The sequence below is a fragment of the Canis lupus genome, chromosome 3, assembly GCF_011100685.1.
Source record: "Canis lupus familiaris isolate Mischka breed German Shepherd chromosome 3, alternate assembly UU_Cfam_GSD_1.0, whole genome shotgun sequence".
Taxonomy (NCBI): Eukaryota; Metazoa; Chordata; class Mammalia; order Carnivora; family Canidae; genus Canis; species Canis lupus.
Genome location: NC_049224.1, coordinates 61488366 through 61509454, shown reverse-complemented (window position 1 = coordinate 61509454; position 21089 = coordinate 61488366). Strand labels below are relative to the sequence as shown.

At 50.8% G+C, this 21089-nt stretch overlaps 1 protein-coding gene across 8 annotated transcripts in view; it reads left to right on the top strand.

Annotated features, from left to right (window-relative positions):
- Positions 1-21089, top strand: part of RGS12 (regulator of G protein signaling 12) — a 119710-nt gene that overhangs the window by 57081 nt on the left and 41540 nt on the right. For all 8 annotated transcript variants that reach the window (XM_038533173.1, XM_038533172.1, XM_038533171.1 and 5 more), the window contains exon 4: positions 10636-10657. In XM_038533173.1, the coding sequence (XP_038389101.1) occupies positions 10636-10657 (22 nt within the window). The remainder of the gene's footprint in view (positions 1-10635; positions 10658-21089) is intronic.

The following is a 21089-nucleotide window of genomic DNA, read 5'->3' as shown; positions in this document are numbered from 1 at the left end:
GCCAGTTCACAAATGCCTGGTTCAGAAGTATGGCAGAGGAGAGGGAGCTGTCTCCTTCCTTTTCAGTGGAAAATAGGAAGAGGTCACTTGGATAGGTCAGGAACTATCCTTATGTTGTAAGTGCAGATTTTAATGTATTTTTAAAATATTTAGTGTGTAGCTTGAAAAGCCCGAGTACTCCTGAAGCCTACTTGAGAGGGTAGAGGCTTTGATGTTGACCGGCATGCCTGCTGCTTGGCTGCCTCTGGCTGCCTTGGTGCAAGAGGGACTGTGTGTTCCTGTATACCCCATTCCTCGTCCTGGATGGAAAAGTGAATTACGGAAATATTGTGTCCTCAAGGGACCGATTAACTGGTTAGGTATTTGTCCATAAACGTAGATTGCGTTTTCATTTCAGTGCTATACAAAGGCAAGTGTTAGAAAATGTTTCTTTTATTCTGAGTAAAAAAAAAAAAAGGTCACTAAAAATCTGCCTTTGTACATGCCTGTATAGATGATTTGGATCCCTTTTGAAATTTTTGCAAATGCTCAAACTGGCAAATATGTTGTTGGCATGAGTGTGTTAAAGTCTGATTGTATAGTTGTATTAAGCAGTGGTAAATGAGCAGCTGCCTCCCCTCTGGGGTCGAGGGTGGTGCTGGAAGGTCGTGGGACGAGTGTAGGTACTGCGTGCAGCTCTGCCTGGCTCCAGGGGGGTCCATGGGAAAGGGGGCAGGAAGAGGGTCCTGGTGGAGACCTCACCCTGCAGGCACAGGTGCAAGGGGAGTAAAAGTCAGGGGCCGTGTGGGAAGGCTGGCTCTGCATCTCTCTGGCTCTGCCATCCTAGGGGAGTGCTTCTCCCTCTGAGCCTCTAGTTGTTGGTCTGTAAGTGGGGATGCCCTGGGAGGGCCGCCATCTGCAGTGTGTATGTGTGCATACACGTGTGTGTGTGTGTGCACACTCAGTGGATGCTGTGCTTCATGAAAGGCTGTGTTTCTTGTAAGCGTCTTTCATCTTGGGGCAGAGAGCTCTTCTGCCTTCATTGGAGCGCTTTCCCACAGTCATTTCAGGAGCACAAAGGGTAGCCAGTGGCTGCCGACCCAGAAAACACATGAGGCTTTCACTGGCCAAATGAAAAGATCCCAGTTTCTCCATCTTTTCAGAAGTGAAGTTGAGCAGAAGTAGACTTTGAGCATGCATATATGCCCCTCTGTCAAAACAAAGCGGGCCATCATCCTTGAGCCACATGAGGATGGGTGTGAGCTGCAGAGGCTGGTGGGGTGCGGTGTGAGGAGACACAAAAAGCCGTAGCCTAAAAGGAATATGAATTGTCACAAGAGGGAAGCTTCAGCGAGCCTCATGAATGGACCCCTCACCCTGCTGCTGCGGCGGCACCTGGTGGGCTGGGTGTCCAGGAGGAGGTGTGCCATCCCCAGGGGCCCAGGGCTGCTGCAGCGGGGTGGTACCTGCCCCCCACCTGCCTCCCACCGTCTTGCTCGGGTGCCCGCCAGGCCAGCGCCTCCCCAGGCAGGGCTGCCCTCAGAGGTCAGCCGCTCCTAGGCTCTGTCCTTCCCTTCCCGGTCAGAAAGTACACATCCTGCTGAGCGGCACGCCTGGCAGACGTGTGGCATTCGGGGGCTTGGAGCGCCTCTTGTGTCATGGATGCCTTCTGAGGTCCGTCTGCCTGGGCAGCTGTGTTCAGGCTGCTAGAGTATGAGGGAAAAAAATTTCCAGAGACCAAGGGGCTTTCACCTCTTCGTGCACTGGGGCTCTGGGTAGGATTTGAAAATAAGAAGGACTTCACTGGGAGGACACAGTCAAGTGTTCGGTCCTAGGCAGCACGGAGCCTGTCCCACCTTGGGCCTCGGGGTATGAGCGGTGGGAGCAGCCATGCTCGGGGCTCCCACGCCAGCACCGGTGCCTGGTCGGGGTGTGCAGAGGGTGTGCAGCGGGCATTCAGGTCCCGCAGAAAGGCCTGGAGAGGCTGGAGGAAGACAGAGCAGTGACGGCGAGGAGGGTCAGCCCAGGCTTGGGGAAGAAGGCAGAGCGGTCACGCAGGCAGGGCTGGAGCCTTGATGAACTCAGCTCTTGTCACAGGGCGGATAGCGGGGTTTAGGTGTCCCGGGGGTGGCCGAGCGGGTCCCTGGGGCCGTGTGGGCTGCCCGGCTGCCAGGCTGGCTGTGGGACGGGAGCGAGCGTGTCAGGCGTGCCCTTCTGTGGGCTGACGTGTCAGGCCGCCTCCCGCCCGGCTGGCTCCCAACCTTAGGATGAGCTGGGTGGGCTGCTCGAAATTCTTTTGCATTTGACTGAGTTTCTCCTTTTTTAGCTCAGATGAACCGACTTCTGTTCACTGCCTGTGTCTGCCATCAGCCTGTCCCTCTCATGGGGCTCCCACAGTCCTGGGGAGAGCCAGGTGGAGGGCCACGGGCCCGTGTCCGGTGGGGTGGCCTCTGCCCAGGGCTGGCCCTGTGTGGCTGGCTGTGAGCCAGTCGGTGCGTACTTTGCCCCAGATCTCTTTCCACCCTACAACTGGTGGGGGAGGGGCCTTGGTCTGTCAGGGTGATCGCGTTTATGCCATTGAATGCACTGGTTGCACAGATTCCTCTCCCACTTTCTGGGGCTCTGACTCTGGCTATACAAGAAGACCTCCTAGTGTGTGTGAAGGGGACTTCACCTCTGTTTGCCTGTCTTCCCCTTTCCTTCAATAAGTGCTGGGCCACCGTGCCCTGGCAGCCTTCCTTCAGCGATGATGGCCCTGTCTTCTGCACCTCCCTGTGGCGTGACCTACATGCAGGCTCCTTTCCCCCTGACCCTGTGGGGGTTGCCCAGCGCCCTGTCCCTTTTCACCCTCCATCCTGGAATGACTCATCTGTCCGTGCTTATTTATCATCCTCTCATGAAAGAAAAACCAGATTTCCTAAAACAGCATTTGTTTGGGTGTCCTAGAGTTTGACCAACCATCCTGGGGGCCCCCTCCCCTCAGATCCCTCTACCTGGCTTCTCTGCTCCATGTGCCTCCCAGCTGTCATGTAGAGGCTGCCCTTGCCAGCCTGCCTCTTGCATCAGGGACCCTGGCTTCCGACCCGGCAGCAGGTCCATGTCCACTCCCAGCTCCCTCTGGATGTGCAGGAGGCAGGTGGGGACTAGTGACCAAGTCAGACTTGGGCTTCTCCCTGGGGTTCCCCTGCCCCTCGCCCAAGCCATCCCTGGAGCCCATGTCAGCAGGCCCATGGACTCGGCATTCCAGACCTGTCCCTCTGCATCTCCCTTCCACACCCCCACCCTGCTCTCTTGCCTGCAGCCCTGGGGGCTGCTCATCAGCCTGTCTTCATCGACACCCCAAGGGGACAGCCTCATTTGCCCTTCTCTGTGCCATGCTCCCCTGTGACACCTGACTTGCCCAGGCAGCAGGGATCTGACAATTTTGGATTCATCCTCAGCCCCCAGCATGAGCACCTGGGAGTGGAGCTGCCCATTTTGGATATGTGGCTTTGTCGCATGCAGCCCACGTGTGCAGGACACATTGACGCGTAGAAGCAATCTCAGCTGAATCTCCTGAGGCTCTGCCTGACCCTGAAGGTGGAGGCCACACCCCAGGACCCACAGGGCAACAGCTGGAGCGAGCCCAGGGGCTGCCGGGAGCTGATGGAGCCAGCCTGGGAGGATGGAGGGCTCCAGCTTGCGGCTCAACTCCAGCTTGTGGGTGGAGGTTTTAAAACCACCAACACACCTTGGCCTTTATGAGAAAGTGCATCCCTGGGGTTGGGCTTCAACTTCACACAAGAGTGGGGCTTGGATTCGGCCTCTGCATGTCCCTGCATGTCTGTTTCCTTCAGGAGGAGCTCCTCTGCAACAGTGTCCGTCTGAGAGCTAGATGTAGGGCCGCGGCCCACATAGAGCCTCCTAGGCAGGCCATGCTTACCTCCACTTTGCTAGCAGTTCAGTGCTGTCCTGTTGGGATGTTAAGTCATGGGTGTCCTCCCAGACCTTCTGTGTCTTTCTGAAACTTGGAACAGCTGGTGAGAAAAAGGGATTTGTGGTCTTTACATCAAGGTCAGAGGATTTTGGGGTGCAATCAGGTGTTCACACTGAATACTTAGCATTAGTGTGGAGCCTGTGTGCTGCTCATCAGGGTGTTTTCAGAATTTGCTCTTGGGCTTCACCATGTACATGATGGGATGTTCACTCTTGAGTTCTTGAGAAAAAGCTGTCATTGTGGGTTTGGCCTGATTGGGTCTCTTCTGATTTTATTGAAGAATGAAGAAGTCTTTGGGATACACACCTTAGAGAGAGAGGCCAGGTCCGATTCTGAGCTCCTGGGGCTCTGCCTGCATCTGCTTGAAGGCCCTCAATTGCCCCGTCCCCTCTCCCCCTCGGGCTGAGTGCACTGTGGTGTGCTGTGTTGTGCTATGATGGCTCTACCCTCACCCATGTCCCATTTGTCACTGTGTGGCACAGAACACGCCTGGAGCGCCTTCACCCTATGTCATTCACCCCATGTCTTCCCTATTTCCTGGAACACAGAAATCCTTTGTTATGAACATCATAGTTTGAACCTTAGGAATAGGTGCCCCTTCCCTGCCTCCCTGTGAGCTGTACATCTAGCTGTCTTTTTGTCTTTACCTGTTGGAAAGCAGTAGTATGGAGGGTGTGTGTGCTTGTGACTTATACTCGTGAACATGGAGAGATCTGGGGGTGGGATCAAACACGGTGGCCTCCCAGTGTGGGGGTGGGCACCGAGCACAGCCCCCTCACCAGGCTCTCTGGGAGGTCTGTGGGACATCACTCCTGGGCCCCGCCGCCAAGGGACCTGGGAACTGACCTGTGAGGGCAGACATCAGAGTGTGTGGTTGGACTCACCTCAGGGGCCTGGCAAGGAAGGCTTAAGGTGTAGCTGAAGCCACAGCCAGGTAGGTGGGCTGGCCAGGTGGGGCTGTAGAGGGAGTGGGGGGGCAGGAGGTGCTCTAAGCTGAAGGCACAAGGAGGGGCTGGGTCCTCTCCACAGAGGCTCTCAGAGTCCTGGGACGACACCACACAGGGGGAGATGGGGTCACATCAGGACCTCATGCACATGATGTGCGGACCCACATGCACACCCATGTGCAACTCTGAAGCTAGGCTTGAGCACAGCACGAACCATGGCAAGTATTTAGTATTTTCCTTTCACAATTTTCTATCCATCTTACTTCTTGGTTGACAAATGTGGCTCGGGGCCACTGAATTGATTTGAAAGCTCCTTAGGGGGTTGTGGCTGGGTGTGAAGACCCCTGGGCCCACAGAGCCTGAGTCAGGGCACACCGCCCAACAGGCCCCAACATGAGCCCGCTTTCTTCTGTACTCAGTCCAGCGAGGAGTCACTTAAAACTGAAATGATCAAGTTTTCATTTTATATATTTATTAGAATGAGAGAGAGAGAGAGAGAGAACAGGGGTGCATGAGCAGGCAGAAGGAAAGGGAGAAGCAGACACCTCACTGAGCAGGGACCCCAATGCAGGGCTTGATCCCAGGACCTTTGGATCCTGACCTGAGCCAAAGGCAGACGTCCAACCAACTGAGCCACCCAGGCTTTCCAATGATCGAGTTTTTAAAAAGTCAAATAAATATATATTAGATACAAATAGGATTGTTAAATTCTTTTTTTTTTTTTAATTTTATTTATCCATTCATGAGAAATCCACAGAGAGAGGCAGAGACACAGGCAGAGGGAGAAGCAGGCTCCTCAGAGGGAGCCCGATGAGGAATTCGATCCTAGACCCCGGGATCATGATCTGAGCCAAATGCAGATGCTCAAACACTGAGTCACCCAGGTGTCCAAGGATTGCTAAATTCTTAAGGTTTTCCATCATTTGGGTTATTTATCTTCTCTTTGTATTCAGAATATTTGATGCATTTGGGCAACTTGCAACCTTTGGTCTTTTATTTAGGACTCAGATATGACTGATTAATACTTTTTATGTCCAAAATAGGAAATTTTGTCAGTGGCTCAAAATTGAAAATTGACATTTTTATATATTATTATATATCAAAGTAATTTGACAACAGTATAGTTTAGTACTTTTCTCTTGTCTAAAGTTACAAGCAGGATCAGCCTTGATAGAGGCTAGATTTGTCATGTAGTTCCCTTTATATTAGTGATCTTAAACTCACTCCATTAATTCAAGATATAATATCCATGGAACGTGTGGTCCAGATTTCCTGCTGGGAATAGATCCGATTTCCACTGAATTGTCAGGTTTAAGAGGCTGACCCAAGAAATGGAGATTGTTTGGACTTAAATTGCATATCTAAAATACTTTGTAAAAAAAAAAATAAAATAAAATAAAATAAAATACTTTGTAAGTTTCTTCCAAATAAATACATTTATGTTAGTGTAAATCTTAGTCCGGCAGGCCTGTTATAGAACACTTTAGAGCTGTTTCCTTATGGTACATGTTTAAATTGTGAGTGCAGAGAAATGCTAACTTCACTGGCAGCTTGTTTTGCGGTTCTGCTTAAGTGTAACACGTAGATGTGGGAACGTGGAAGAGCCCACAAGTACAGACTAATGAAAACGAATTTTTTTTTTAATTTTATTTATTCATGAGAGACAGAGAGGGAGAGGCAGAGACACAGGCAGAGGGAGAAGCAGGCTCCATGCAGGGAGCCCGATGTGGGACTCGATCCCAGGTCTCCAGGATCGCGCCCTGGACTAAAGGCAGGCACTAAACTGCTGAGCCACCCAGGGATCCCCCTGTGAAAATGAATTATTGATGTAGATTGTCCTAGGTCTGAGAATAAACATTGGGGATGTTAAGTTTTAATTCATAAAAATGTTTATGGTGGTCCAGTGGTCTCAGTGTGCTGAGACATTGCGAATGCCTGATTTTAAGCAACACTGAGCAGCAGATGCCCCTCTGTGGGGATGCTCTATGGGAAGTATTTGTGGGAGTTTCTGAAGCTTTGCCATTTTGGACACCACCACCACCACCAGCACCCCCGCCCCGTCAGCCAGGCTGTGCTAAAAAAAAAAAATGCAAACCAGGCTTTGAAAGGGTAACTTGGGTCAGAATCAGACATGCCATTGATCCCGAGGCAAATAGAAACGATTTGGGGATTCTCTGTCTTTTCTACCTCCCTGTTGTTGGCAGGTTGTCTGCCCGCCCCTCCTCATTGTCCCCTTTACCCGCCCCCCCTGCCCCCAGCACTGAGCACTGGCCACCAGTAAAGCCTGTTGTGCCCTGTGCTCCCCACAGGCACCTCCCTGGCTCCTTCCTGCCAGCGCCGTGGGCAGATCACTTCACCTCTCTAGGCCTTATCTCCTCCTGAAGTGAAGCCCCCTGATCCGTACTCCTCACCTGCTGCCACGTCCATCTCAGGGCCTAAGGAGTTGGGGTGCTGGGCAGGGATCGGCTGATGTAATGGCCTGGCTCTGCCACTCCCCGGTGTGTGCTGGTAAAGTAAAATAAATATTGGACAGAAAAAAAGAAGAGTTAGGTTAATGGTGATTATACATTATTTATTTGCAAATTAAATAATCTGGTCAGGAATAGTATAGTCATCATCCATTTCTCTGAAAATATGTGAACTTGGAAGAGGATAGTGGTTTTGTATCCAGGGATATATGTATATATTTTTTAAAGATTTCGTTTATTTATTTGAGAGAGAGTGAGAGAGCATCAGCAGGACAGGGGTGGAAGGAGAGGGTAAAGCTGACTCCCTGCTGAGCAGGGAGCCTAATGTGGGGCTGGATCCCAGGACCCTGAGATCATGACCTGAGCCAAAACTAAGAGTCAGACACTGCACTCACTAAGCCACCCAGGTGCCCTGAACTTTCCTTAGCATTTTAGGCTTGAGAAATGCTCTCTGTACACACCCTCCCAAGCTGGGGGAAGGGAAGGAAATGCACATTTGAAGCTGTGGCTCAGAGATGTTGAGTTGTTCCTGGAACGTGGTGCACAAAGGAGGCCCGAAGACTGTGGAGTGCCTCTCCTGGAGGGTGTGCGTGAGGGGTCCCCGGGGGTGGCCTGTGGGCTGTGAGCTCTGGCACCAGCAGGATAGCTCTCCTTTCTGAAAGAGTTCACCTGGCATCCAGGCCTTGCACCTCTCCACCCTCAGCTCACTCCCAGCCGTCCTTGTCTCCGAGCTGCTGCCAGTGTGACCGTTTCAGGGATGGCTTCCAGTTCCCAGACTCTCTTCAGCAGCCTCCCTCTGCCAGCCTCTACCGGGTGTCTTATTGAAGTGTGGTTCGTTGTCAGACGCCTCATGGAGGGTGTGTTTCACGGCTGCCACTTTACTACTTCTCCTCCGTATCACAGCTTCTATGGACGATTTCAGAGCCATGTGGCATTCCATATCAGAACTTTCCAGTGCCCAAGGCTCTATTAGTTGTAGTTTCTGCTGGCTGTTTCTCCTGGTGGGCTTTTTTCCTGGGTTTGGGGGCCTTTTGGAATTATAAGCACTTACTTGGGTGGTCTCACTTTTTGGAACTCCTGCAGGCGTCAGTTGGGCTGCTTCTCTCCCAGAGGAATTAGGGAGTGGGCATCTTTGTCCAGGTTTCCCAGGGTGTGTGGGGCTGTGCCCTACACCTGATGCCCAGCCCAGCCCCTGGGTCCCCACAGCGGCAACTTTGGTGGTTTGGGAGCAGCAATATATTAAAAGCATGTTTGTCTTTGTCCTGTCTTCACAATTTTTCTATAAATCTAAAACTGTTCTAAAAAAGTATACTTTTTTTTTTAAAGATTTTATTTATTTATTCATGAGAGACACACAGAGAGAGGCAGAGACATAGGCAGAGGGAGAAGCAGGCTCCATGCAGAGAGCCCAATGTGGGACTCAATCCCGGGACTCCAGGATCATGCCCTGGGCCGAATGCAGGCGCTAAACTGCTGAGCCACCCAGGGACCCCTTAAAGTATACTTTTTAAAAAAGCATGTTTGTTGAGCTTTACCTGGATCTGTTGGCACTGCACCTAAGGCCCCCTAGCCTAGAGTCTGGCAGTGTCCTGCCTGCCTCGTCCATGCGGCTCCCCCTGCTGCCACTCTGCTGCACCCCACTCTCGCTCCCACCTCCGTCCTGGACCATGGGTCTTGGTTCATTCTGGGGATGGGTGTAGAGCTTTGTAGTGCATCTGTTCCATCTGCTAAAGTCTGAGAATGTAGTTTTCATTGTGATCATAACATGAAATTGACCATGGCCTTCATATTTATGAAGTTTGCATTTTATGATTTATTTCTCAGATATTATTGACAGTATTTCTGATTTTGTGTGTGGCCTTCCTTGTGGATTTTCTTCTCATAATCAATCTCAAGGGAATAACATGCCTCTGATGCTACTGAATTTATAACATGATTGTAGGAGATTGACCGTAATGTACGTGTCAGCCTTGGAAGGAGCCCACCCCATGCTTCTGTAATGAAGGCCAGACCCTTGGTTGGTGAGGGCTGATGGCCCAGGGCTAGCTCAGATCCAAGTCCCAAGAGGTGAGGGGCTCAGAATGGGAGAGGTCCCCCATCTTCCATGTAGGCTGGGAGGTGAGATTTAGGGAGGCCTGGTGCTAGGAACAGGCTGTCAGCTGTGCCTGTGAGAAGCCCTTCCTCATATCCTGCACACTGGTCTCACTTATCTCAGCAGAGAGGATACGGGTGCATGTCTTTTTCCCCACCAGAGTCCCAGGGATTCCATAGTCCAGGCCTGAGCCCAAGGGGAGCGCATAGCTGCGAGGTGACCACTGAGGAGCGCATAGCTGCGAGGTTTGGTCCTGTGCATAGTGAAGGCCAGCAGGCTGCCAGGGGAGGCCCATCGCCAGTGTCCCAGCACCTGTGCCTTGGGGGCCTGGCCTGCATGCTGTGCTGGGGGGCTCCGGCCTCTACTGTGACCAGGACGTGCGTGCGGTGAGATTGCAAGGTGTCCCCTGTGGGCTCCTGCATCCCTTGTTCGAGGGCTCTTTCCTCAGCTGCCCCTCCCCTCCCCCCACTTCCCTACTGGCCTGAGCAGTGCCTGCAAGGAGTCTTCCTCAGATGGGCCTTTTGTTACTCTGGCCAGCTGTCATTCCAGGGCCTCCCTCACAGCCTCCTGCTTCCTACTGGCCTGTTCTCTTCCACAACTTGTTCACTCTTGCCCTGGAGCCTTGGAGCCAGCTGCCCTCCTCTGCTCCCATCCCACACTCTCCAGGCTCCCACCTGGTGGGCAGGCTGCAGGGCGGACCCCTGCTGTGCTGGCAGCAGCACCTGAGCACCTGTCACCACACATGGGGATGGGGGGGGTTGGGGGTCCCACTCAGGGAGGTGATAGAGTGGCCTAGCGCAGTGTGGGCACTGAGTGGGGCACCACTGAATGTAGGGCACGGGGGCGGGGCCGCCGTTCCTCCCCCCCCCCCCCCCATGCTGCCCACACTGATGTGGGTTCCTAAGCCACTTTCTTCAAGGTGTCCTTCATGGTGTCAAGCGTGCTGGGATTTGATCTCTTCAGAGGAGAGTGGTGATGACTTGCGCAGAGCCCTGTGGCCCTGGCCCGCCCGGCCTGGGCGGGGTTCACTCAGGAAGTGGGAGCGGGCACTCGGCTCACCGGCTCACCAAGGTGTCCGCACGTCCTCAGTCACCGTGCTCACACTGTGGACCTGCTGGTTCCTGACTTGTCATGAGGCTTAATTAACTCATGTCTCTCTCTCTTTTCTTTCAGTCTGCAACTGTGTCTGATGGCGGTAAGTCCCCATTTCTGATGTATATTTTTATTTTTTTTAATGAAGTGTTCAAATTGTGAATGTGTATTTGCCACCGATCCACCTGGAAGAGGTGATTTACTTGCCTCTCCCCATGCCCCGGGGGAGGGTTCGGGTCAGGGCTGATGTCCGGGGAGCTCGTGTGGCTCCCAGGTGGCCGGGACGCGAGTTCTGGAAGCCGTTCATTGCAGAGACATGTTAGGAGCCTGGCCTTGAGCGGGTGGAGGCCTTGTGGCCGCGCCGGCGTCGGCTGCAGCACGTCCCGTCCCACGCCTGTGCCAACAAGTTAAAACACGCCGTCTTGCTAAGCAGCAAGTGAAGATTTCAAAGCTCTGGCTGAATTTGAGCAATTCTGGAAATTCGGGTGAGACTCAGGTGCTATGTGTCCCTTTCCTAGGAAGAGCGCAGTGGGTGAGTGGAGGCCCCGGGGTGGAGAGGAAGCCTTCTTCCTGCCTCTGGGTCATGTCTTCCGAGGGGACTCCTTTCCTGGGAGCGATCCAACACTGAGAGGCTACAGGTGTCCTCTCCGACTGGAAGTTGCTCAGTTGTAACCTTGTCCTGTAGCTGAGTAGTGGTTCCAGGGTTCTAGTACTCATGAAAGTCCTTATGCTTACAAGTTGTGTTTTGTTTGTCACATGTTTTAATTAATCTATTCTTTGCCTTTTGAGAGTTGAATTTTCTAGCTTATCAAAAGGTACAAGCTCTGTGTTTTCATGGTCTGCTGGCTGTGAGTCTGGGAGCAGGCGGTGGCGGCCAGAGGGGACAGGTGCAGGGTTCGAGGGGGCCTGGGGACTGCAAGGGAGAGAGAAAGTAAGTGTGGTTTTCTCGATGCTGTCTGTTGTCCCACAACTGCTGGCTCTGCTGGCGGGCCCTGGACAGAGCTGTGGGAGCGGAGGGCGGCCTGGCCTGTGGAGCCTGCTGCTTGCTCACAGGGGTGCCAGTGGAGCACCTCTCGAATTACAGACGTGCTGATACCTGAGGCCACAGAGCCTGAAGGTTGTATTTGTGGATTTATTTTAATAAAAGGAATTACGTTCCCTATTTTATGTGCAGTGATAATCATGCCATTTAATCAGTCTTCAGCTGGGAGTGGGAACAATTTCCCTTAATGGAAAGAAATAGGACCAGTAACCAAATCCAGAATAAAAGTGAGTGGTTTTTATAACATTCTCTTCATGCTTCCCCTTTCTTCTGTGTTCCAGTTTGTCTTTTCTGGTAGAAGACAATCATTTTTGCAGGAGATTTATAAATGTGAGAAGTTCAGTTTCATCGTAAATATGAAGTCAGTCATTGAGACAGTTTGGTTCTGTCAGCAGCAAGTGCGGGACCCTGGAACTTGGGTATCTTGTCTACTCAGTGCGTCCGAAGCCGAGCCCCCCCACGTTCCTGTGTCCTTCCTGAGGGAGCGGCGCCCACTGTGAGGCAGGACCTCCTGCCCCTGTGACCTGGGGTGCACGGGCCCTCCTCCATGCCAGGGGCTCACTGTTTCATGAGCGCACCCTGGAGCTCAGGAACTGCTCCAGACAGCTTAGATATGTTTTGGTTTTTTATGCTTTTATTATTTTCCCATCTTCGGTTTCTCTTCTGATTTTTGAGAAGAAAACGTTTCTCACTGAATTTGCATGCTAGTTCTAGGAGGTATGTGTTATATTCTGCCGTCTTTACAGATGAGCACCTTGAGGCAGAAGGGGGCCACCATGACACCAGGTTAGTGGCTGGATTGGGGTTCAGACCCTGAGATGGGGCCGTGCACAGAGCCCGCGGAGGCAACTCTGGCTGCTGAGGCTCATGGTGCCCAGCTTCCTGCCCCATTGTGCCCCAGCTCCACCAGCTCCAGGCCCCCCAGCCCCTGACCCTGCTTCCCGGGGACGCCTCCTTAGCCACAGACAGGAGCCTGTTGAATGGGTTTCCACACACGGATGTTTGAGGGGCCATGCTGGCTGGGGGCGGGGGGGGGTTAGGCTCCCCGAGGGGCCTGGGAGCCCCAACAGCATAGTCACTGCAGGAGGAGGGCAGGGCCTGGGGAACCTCCTGCTCACGGATTGGGGTCCCCACATGGACATCGTGCGTGGCTTTGGTGATGAGTAGTCACTCATTCAGAAATATGGTTGGTAACTTGTCTTCCCTTTCATGTAGCATCCCTTTCTCTTGCAGCTTCTCACCATCTAGTTGTGTGGCTTTATTTGAAGGAAGTGGACAAAGCTGTTTTTGTGATCTTTGTCAACTTGAAGAGTATTTTCCACTTTCTCACAAGGAGAGGGGCTCGTCTGACCCCTGTGCAGGCAGGGTCAGAGGTCAGCTTCTGTGGAGGGCCACCCAGGGTGAAGTCCAGGGGCAGATTCTGTCTCAAGGAAAGGAAGAGCATTCTAGCATTATAGAAAAGCTTAGAAATGAAGCAGTCTGCCGTGAGGGAAGGTACTCAAACACTTGCTCACAGAGAATGCCCACAGCCGAAAACCAGGAATGCAGAGGTGGCAGCCATGGGCCTCCAGAGTGGGCACCTGAGGGGCATCCAGCTCTCCCAGTCTGAGTTTCGGAACAGTTCAGCTTTACTGTCATAAAAGCTCACTCTCGTATTTCATTTCTGTCCTTTTTTTACCCTGCACCCGGCAGCTTTGCCAGGGCTCCCGTCCCACTCAACTCCTACGTCCCCAAAAGGTTAGGCTGGTTTCTGCCATTACTAGATGTGCCTTTTGAAGTTGAGAAGGGAGAAGTGAGGGGGAGCACGGCCCCGGGGATGGTCCCTGCAGGAGCCACACACACAACGCCCCCACCCCAGCTGTTTCATGAGCACAACTTCACCCGCCCAACCCTCAGCTCCCCCCAGCGTGCTGGTTCCAGAGCCCCTCTGTCCTCTGGGGGGCATGTCCACTCTACCTCCTCATGCTCCCATGAGGAGCTCCTAAAGTGCTGTCCTCCCCCACTAACACCCAGCGGGCATGCCCTCCCCCTGCCCAGAGCTGCCAGGGGTGGAGGTAGTCCTTTCCCGTGCCTCGCCAGGCACTGTCCTCCTGCGCTGCTCTCACGTGCCCTCAGGCCGTGTGCGCACCAGCATGCTCCCCATCTTGCGGCAGCTCATCACCGGGGCTGCACCCCGCCAGCAGCTTCCCTCTGAGTATCAGCCTGGCTTTGTTTCCGACCAGCACTGCTGACGAGGGCCTCCATCCTAATTACTCATCTGGGTGGCTGTGTGGCCTGCCTGTCCACCCACTAGCAGGTGGCCTCCCTGTGGCGGCCTCAGTGCCACACACCACAGGTGACACAGAGGGTGCCTGCTGGATGAATGACTGAATTAAGGCCCTCACAGGATGTGCAGTTGCTAGCTGGATGCTTGGTTGGGACAGTGGCTTTCAAAGTTTTTATTTCTTAGTGAAACCCTCTTAAAACACAAGCAGACAAGCTCAGTAGTAGAACCCCATCTGGTAGAGCACAAAAGCAGAGAGGTCTGGTTGGATTGTGGGGCTGCGGCCAAGGCCTGAGCACCCAAGTGTGGGTGGGCCTCTTTCCATGTGCCGGCCCACATGGAGCAGGGGTGGGCAGGCTCTTATCTTTCTCCAGAAGCTTCCATCCACCACCTCATACTAGCACAGACACCTATTTTTGAAGTCATTCGTAAGCTCCGTGCCATAAACCAATAGCTGTTGTTTCCACTAGTTTTGATTAGTGTTTTGACAGAAATGAACCTTTTTGAAATCAGAAATAATACCAGATGAAAGACCTGTGATCTTTAATTCTTCTTTGTTTTCTGAATGCAGATGGCCTTTGATTTTAAGTCTACTCTCTACCCTACTTTTCTGTCTGTCCTTTTTAAGGGCGTGCAAAGTTAGGTAAGCCACGGGGAAGCAGGAAGATGGCGGGTATGTCCCTGGGCTGGCGCATTAGGAGTGACAGGGAAGGCTGTGCACCAGAGGTCCTTGCCACCAGGCAGCTGAGGAGTCCCTCATGCCCAGGGCCTGTGGGGCTGTGCTGGGCCTCATTGACCCAGCACACAGGCCTTGGCTTTGCAAACTCTGGGGCAGTGCCTGTCCTACCTCAGTCAGTGCTCAGTAGTGAGGAGATGGGGAGACATCCTCTGCTAGTTAGTTCCTCTGTAAGTAGCAGCTAAGAGGCTGTGCTAGCAGGTTAGGATCATTTAGTAACTGTGATCAGAGCAGAGGGCAACTAAACATGTCATTTTTAGCCAGCCACTAAGATTAAACATGTCATGGACCTTGGGCCTTGGGAAAGGTGCCGTCCAAGAGGAAGGCCACTAATTCAGGCCACGCATCCTTGACCACACTTGGTACTTGGCCTGGGTGTATTTTGGCACATGTTACCAGTAATCATATTCTGCACATGGGTTTCTTGTTTTTTTTTTTTAATAATTATTTTAATTTTTCCCAGATTTATTGAGGCATAGTTGACAAATAAAAACTGTATGTGTTTAAGGTATATGATATGATGATTTGATATACATATATGTTGTGAAATGATTACCACAGTCAAGAGCAATTAATATATTCATCATCTCACATGGTTACCTGTGTGTGTATGTGGGGGGATGGGGACCATAAGATTGACTGTCTTAGCAAATCACAAGTGTACAATACAAGTTTGTGAAGTGTGGTCACCGTTTGTACCTTAGGTCCTCAGAACTTACTCATCTTATAAGTGAAACGATAGACCTTGACCAACATCTCCTGTGACCCCGCCCCCCTCAATCCCAGCCTCTACTAACCACCATTTCACTCTTGCTGCTATGAATTTGACTACAGTTGACCCTCGAACAACACAAGTTTGAATTGCACAGGTGCATTTAGACACAGATTCTACCCGCCCCCCCCTATAAACACAGGACAGTCCTGTAAGTGTATTTTCCTTATATTTTTAAAAAAGATTTTATTTATTTATTCATGAGAGACACACAGAGAGAAACACAGAGACACAGGCAGAGAGAGAGAAGCAGGCCCCATGGAGGGAGCCTGATGCAGAACTTGATCCTGGGACTCCAGGATCCTTTAACAAGGCAGAAGATGCTCAACCACTGAGCCACCCAGGCATCCCTATTTATGCTTTTCTTTTTTTTTTTTTTTTAATTTTTATTTATTTATGATAGTCACACAGAGAGAGAGAGAGAGAGAGGCGGAGACATAGGCAGAGGGAGAAGCAGGCTCCATGCACCAGGAGCCCGATATGGGATTCGATCCCGGGTCTCCAGGATCGCGCCCTGGGCCAAAGGCAGGCGCTAAACCGCTGCGCCACCCAGGGATCCCTATTTATGCTTTTCTTAATAACATTCTCTTTTCTGTGGCTTATGTTATTGTAAGAATACAGCATATGTTACAAATAACACAGAACATGTGTTGAAGGACTGTCTATGTCATCAGTAAAGCTTCCGGTCAATAGTGGGTTGTTAGGTAGGTTTTTGAGGAGTCAGAAGTTATACACGGATTTCCAGATTTTTGACTGCGCAGGGATTGGATTAGGGTTAGGGCACCCCAGTCCCCACGCTGTTCAAATATCAGCTATACTTTAGATCCCACACACAAGGGAGAACACGCAGTATTTGACTGTCTGTGTCTGGCTTATTTCACGTAGCGTAATGACCTCTGAGTTTGCCCATGTTTCTCAAAGCAGAATTCTCTCTTGAGGATCGAATAATACTCTTCCACATGGGTATTTGTGATTTCTTTGTCTCTTCACCTGACCGGCACTTGTTTTCATGTCTTGACCATTGGGAACACGGGGATGCAGATTTCTCTTTGACTTCCTGATTTCAGTCCCTTGAGAGAAATACGCATGGGTAGGATTGCTGGATTATAGGGTACTTCTATTTTCATTTTTTGAAGAATCTCCATACTGTTTACACAGCAGCCACACCAACTTACCTTCTCACCAACAGTGCACAGGGGTTCCCTTTACTCCACGTCCTCACCATCGCTTGTTGGTTTTTGTCTCTTTGATGAGAGCCACCCTGATGGGAGTGAGGTGATTCCTTATGGTGGTTTTGACTTGCATTTCCCTGATGATGAGGGATGTTGAGCATCTTTTCAAGTGCCTATTGGCCATCTGCATGTCTTTGGAAAAATGTCTGTGCAGGTCTTTTTTTATCTGGTTATTTGTCTTTTTGTTACTGAATTGTATGGTTTTCTTGTATGTTTTGGATATGATTCCTTCACCAGATATAATTTGCAAATCTTCTACAGAGGGGCTTCTGACCACATGGCCACCATTGAGCAGTTTAGACCTTCAGCCTTGTGCCCTGAGTGAGGCACAGGGCCTGGAAGAGCCCAAGGAGGAGGCCCAGCTGCAGCCATGCTTGGTGAGGGCTGAGGAGGCTACAGCTCTCCCCTAGGAGCTATGCTGTGCACCAGCACAGTGCCTGTCATGCTACATGGTGCTTCATTTCAATTTTGATGGCTACGCTGTTAGGCAGGTCCAGATGTCACCGGCAGGAAAGGTGAGTAATTGGCATACTCACACAACGGAGCCCTTGAGAGCACTGAGATCACTCCTCCTGCAATTGCACACATCTATACGGATGAGCCTCAGAGATGGTGCTCAGCTCGAGAAGCCAGAGCCCAGAGACGGATGGTAACTCCGTTTATGCCAGAGGCTGAGAGTGTGAGAGCCGAGGCCCCAAGAAGTAGGACCGTGCAGTGGGTGGCAGCAATGGTGCGCCATGGAGCTGATGTGTCCAGTTTCCCTGCCACATCTCTCCTTCTAGCCGCTTACACTTGATACCTGGTTTAGTTGTACATATTTGATATTTGAGGAAAATGACCTTTTTGGGCAAAATGATACATATGTACTATAAATAACCTAAGTAATAAGAAAAAGTAAAGCAGAAAATGGCTTTAAAAAAATCAACCCCAGGACACCTGGGTGGCTCAGTTGGTTGGGTGGCTGACTTGATTTTGGCTCAGGTCATGATCTCAAGGTCATGGGATCAAGCCCCAAGTGGGCTCCCTGCTCAGTGGGGAGTCTTCTTGATATTCTCTCCCTCTGTCCCTCCTCCTGCTCATTGTGCTCTCTCTCTCAAATAAATACATAAATCTTTAAAAAAAAATCAACTCAATCCAACAACCTTGGGCAATATAGGCAAACATCACTACAGGTGTTTATAGTGAAGCTGAAGTAGGGGGATAGCAGGTCAGAGCCATGATGGCCAACACGCTAGGTCCTTCATGCAGATCAGGGACCCCTGCAGTGTGCCACCAGGCAGAGGGGACCAGGCACAGGGCACTCAGGCTACTTGGTGGCTCAGATGGTCAAGGGAGGCTCGACCAACAGCCCCCTCCTGCTCCTCCTCTATTCCCACCACTCCTGGGGTCATGGCCACAGAATGTACTTCATTCACCGAAGGCACAGTCGTAGTGTCACACCTTGTGGCTGCAAACTTCGGTTCTGTGTGGAGTGGAGGCGAGAAGACTCATGATAGGCCCTTCCACTGGGCTTCTCTGTCTCTGCTCTTTCACTTGGACTCACTAGCAGGTTTCTAAGAGTCCCTAGGTGCTCTGTTCCTCACGTTTCTGCTTCTTCAGGAAAGCCAGTCTGTTCTCATCATACTCAAAATACAATTTTGTTGCAAAAGTCTTTTCTTCTATGTCACTAATTTGATTTTCAGATATATCTTGTCTCTTACTTCCTCTTTATTGGTTTTATTTATTTTATTTTTTATTAAAGATTTTATTTATTTATTCATGAGAGACACAGAAAGAGAGAGAGAGAGAGAGAGAGGCAGAGACACAGGCAGAGGGAGAAGCAGGCTCCACGCACCGGGAGCCCGATGTGGAACTTGATCCTGGGTCTCCAGGATCACACCCTGAGCTGAAGGCAGATGCTCAACTGAGCATCTGAGCCACCCAGGGATCCCATCTTTATGGGTTTTATAATAGTACTGCTCTTGTTCTCCATTTGTTTAGTCTGCTGTGTACTGTCATAGAACAGGAAAAATTATAACACTCTTTAGGCTGTGTTTCCTTTCAGGCCAGACTTTGTGTTTGTCTTTTGCTTGTTATGTACCTGCTCTCATCCATGCATCTGTTCATGCACCTGACCAACCGACCATCCATCCATCCATCCGTCCATCCATCCATCCACTTATCCATCCACCCATCCATCCACTTACCGACCTACCCATCCACCCATCTTTCCTGTTATCCATCTCTCCATCCATCTATCCATCCATCCGCTTATCCATCCACTGATCCATCCTTCCATCCATTCATCTTCCCAGCTATATGAGTCAGCAGCCCCCATGACCCCCATCACTTTCTGGTACTGATGTTCACAAGCCCAGAGAGACCTCACCCCAGAGCCTCTGTGTCCAGTCTGCCTGGACTGAGATCCCCAGTGCCAGCTAGGGATGTACTCACAAAGGTTTATCCCCACTCTCCCCAGCTTATCTGTCAGCCTGCCTTACTGAGAATGTCAGGGTTCTACTGAGTCATCTCCTTCCCCAGGACGACTGTGGGGGACTCAGGTGGGTTATGCAGAGAATGTCTCAGAAAGTCTCCCCTTTTAAAAAAAAAAATCTTTCTTTGGCTTTTTTCCCCTTCTTTTTTTCTTTCTCTGTTTGTGAGCTTATGGCAAGAGACTCCTGTGGGTTGCTCTTGTTAAGTTGGTGGCTGGTTTGTGGTCTGCACCCCACTCCCGCCTGCAGGGGCATGGGGAAGGGGAGCCTGGGAGCCTACTTCACATGCTCACACTTACTTGGGAAGCTGCACTGTGTGGGCTTGTTTTGTTTCTAAATAGCACTTTTAGTAGGAGATGAAAGAGGAAAGTAGGTTGCTATAGCTGAGAGCTTTACAATCCTTTTCACCTGCTCCTCTGGGCACTTGGTGCTGAGGGATGTGGGTCTGACTGCTCTGTCTCCAGGGCACAGCAGGGGCTCTGCTCCCAGAAGTTTGAACACACCTGACTGAGGCTAAGCACAGCTCACTGGGCTGCCAGGCCATGTCTTTCCAGGCTCTATGTCCCCTCTTTAACTCTGGCTGGACACCCAGTGAACGATGGTGGGCATGGCCTGGAAGGGCATGGCCTCAGATCCAGTGGAGAACCTCCATTTGCCATCTCCAGGCCTGGGCTTTCTCCTTCCTCCCACCAGAATCAAACCTTAAGCTCTCCATGTGGGTCTGTCTCAAGGCTCTGAGTTTGTAGTAAACTTGAATTTCTAGAAGTGACTCTTATTATTTCAGGTGTTTGGGATTTGAGGAGCCTCTCCCTAACATCATCCTGCATGAAAGTAAATGCAACTCACAGATAAACTCCTGTTGCTTCTCCTCGTTCACTGGAAGTAACTGACTCTTGTGAAACTGCACACGTATCAGGATTCCATGGCTCCCACCCTCAGGGCTGGGCTAGCCTAGCTCCCGGGGCCGCCCTCTGGGGCATGTCCTCTCCATCTGTGTCTCTGTCTATGTCCTCCTCTGGCATCTGGGGGATCTGGGGCATCGCTGTGCGGTGCAGAGTCAGGCTGCCTGGAGTCTGTATGGGAGGTGACCCTTGCTGATGGTGTAGCTGGGGGCTGACCTGTGCCCACCTTGATGCAGACTAGAAGGTGTAATCTTTAGTATTCCTGGCAAATGGAACTACATTCTATACAATTTGAAAAAGAAAGGGAGATGTAAAAGGTTTCAGAGTAATGCCATGTTTTTGTACAAAGTTTTAGTGATTTCACATTATCTGCATCAGAAAAGCAGCGCAGCCTAACTGAACATTTTTCAGAAATGTTTGCTAAATAGTAGAGATGGAATGTTAATTTGTAATTTGCTGTGTGAGAGGAGCTGTTTTAACCAAAACTCTTTATTTTGGTTTAATATATCATATTCGTTATGGTTTGCTTTAGAACTGAAAAATTATACCCAGAATAACATAGTGTATTTATAGGGTATGAAGTACTAAATATCTGTAAACACTAGTCAGACTGTAGATTTTAGTCTGGGGAAGCATGCAGCCTTGCTTTCTGCCAAGATGCTGTCCAATGTGCTTATTTCTTTCCAGTTCTATAAGATATTTGGAGAGAGTTTTTACTAGCAACTATTTATTTATTTGTTTGTTTTTTTAATTTTATTTATTTATTTATGAGAGACAGAGGCAGAGGGAAAAGCAGGCTCCTGCAGGAAGCCTGATATGGGACTCGATTCCAGGATCCTGGGATCATGCCCTGAGCCAAAGGCAGATGCTTTTTTATTTATTTATTTATTTATTTATTTATTTATTTATTTATTTATTTATTTATTTATTTATTTATTTATTTTTTTTTTTATGATAGTCACAGAGAGAGAGAGAGAGAGGCAGAGACACAGGCAGAGGGAGAAGCAGGCTCCACGCACCGGGAGCCCGATGTGGGATTCGATCCCGGGTCTCCAGGATCACGCCCTGGGCCAAAGGCAGGTGCCAAACTGCTGCGCCACCCAGGGATCCCCCAAAG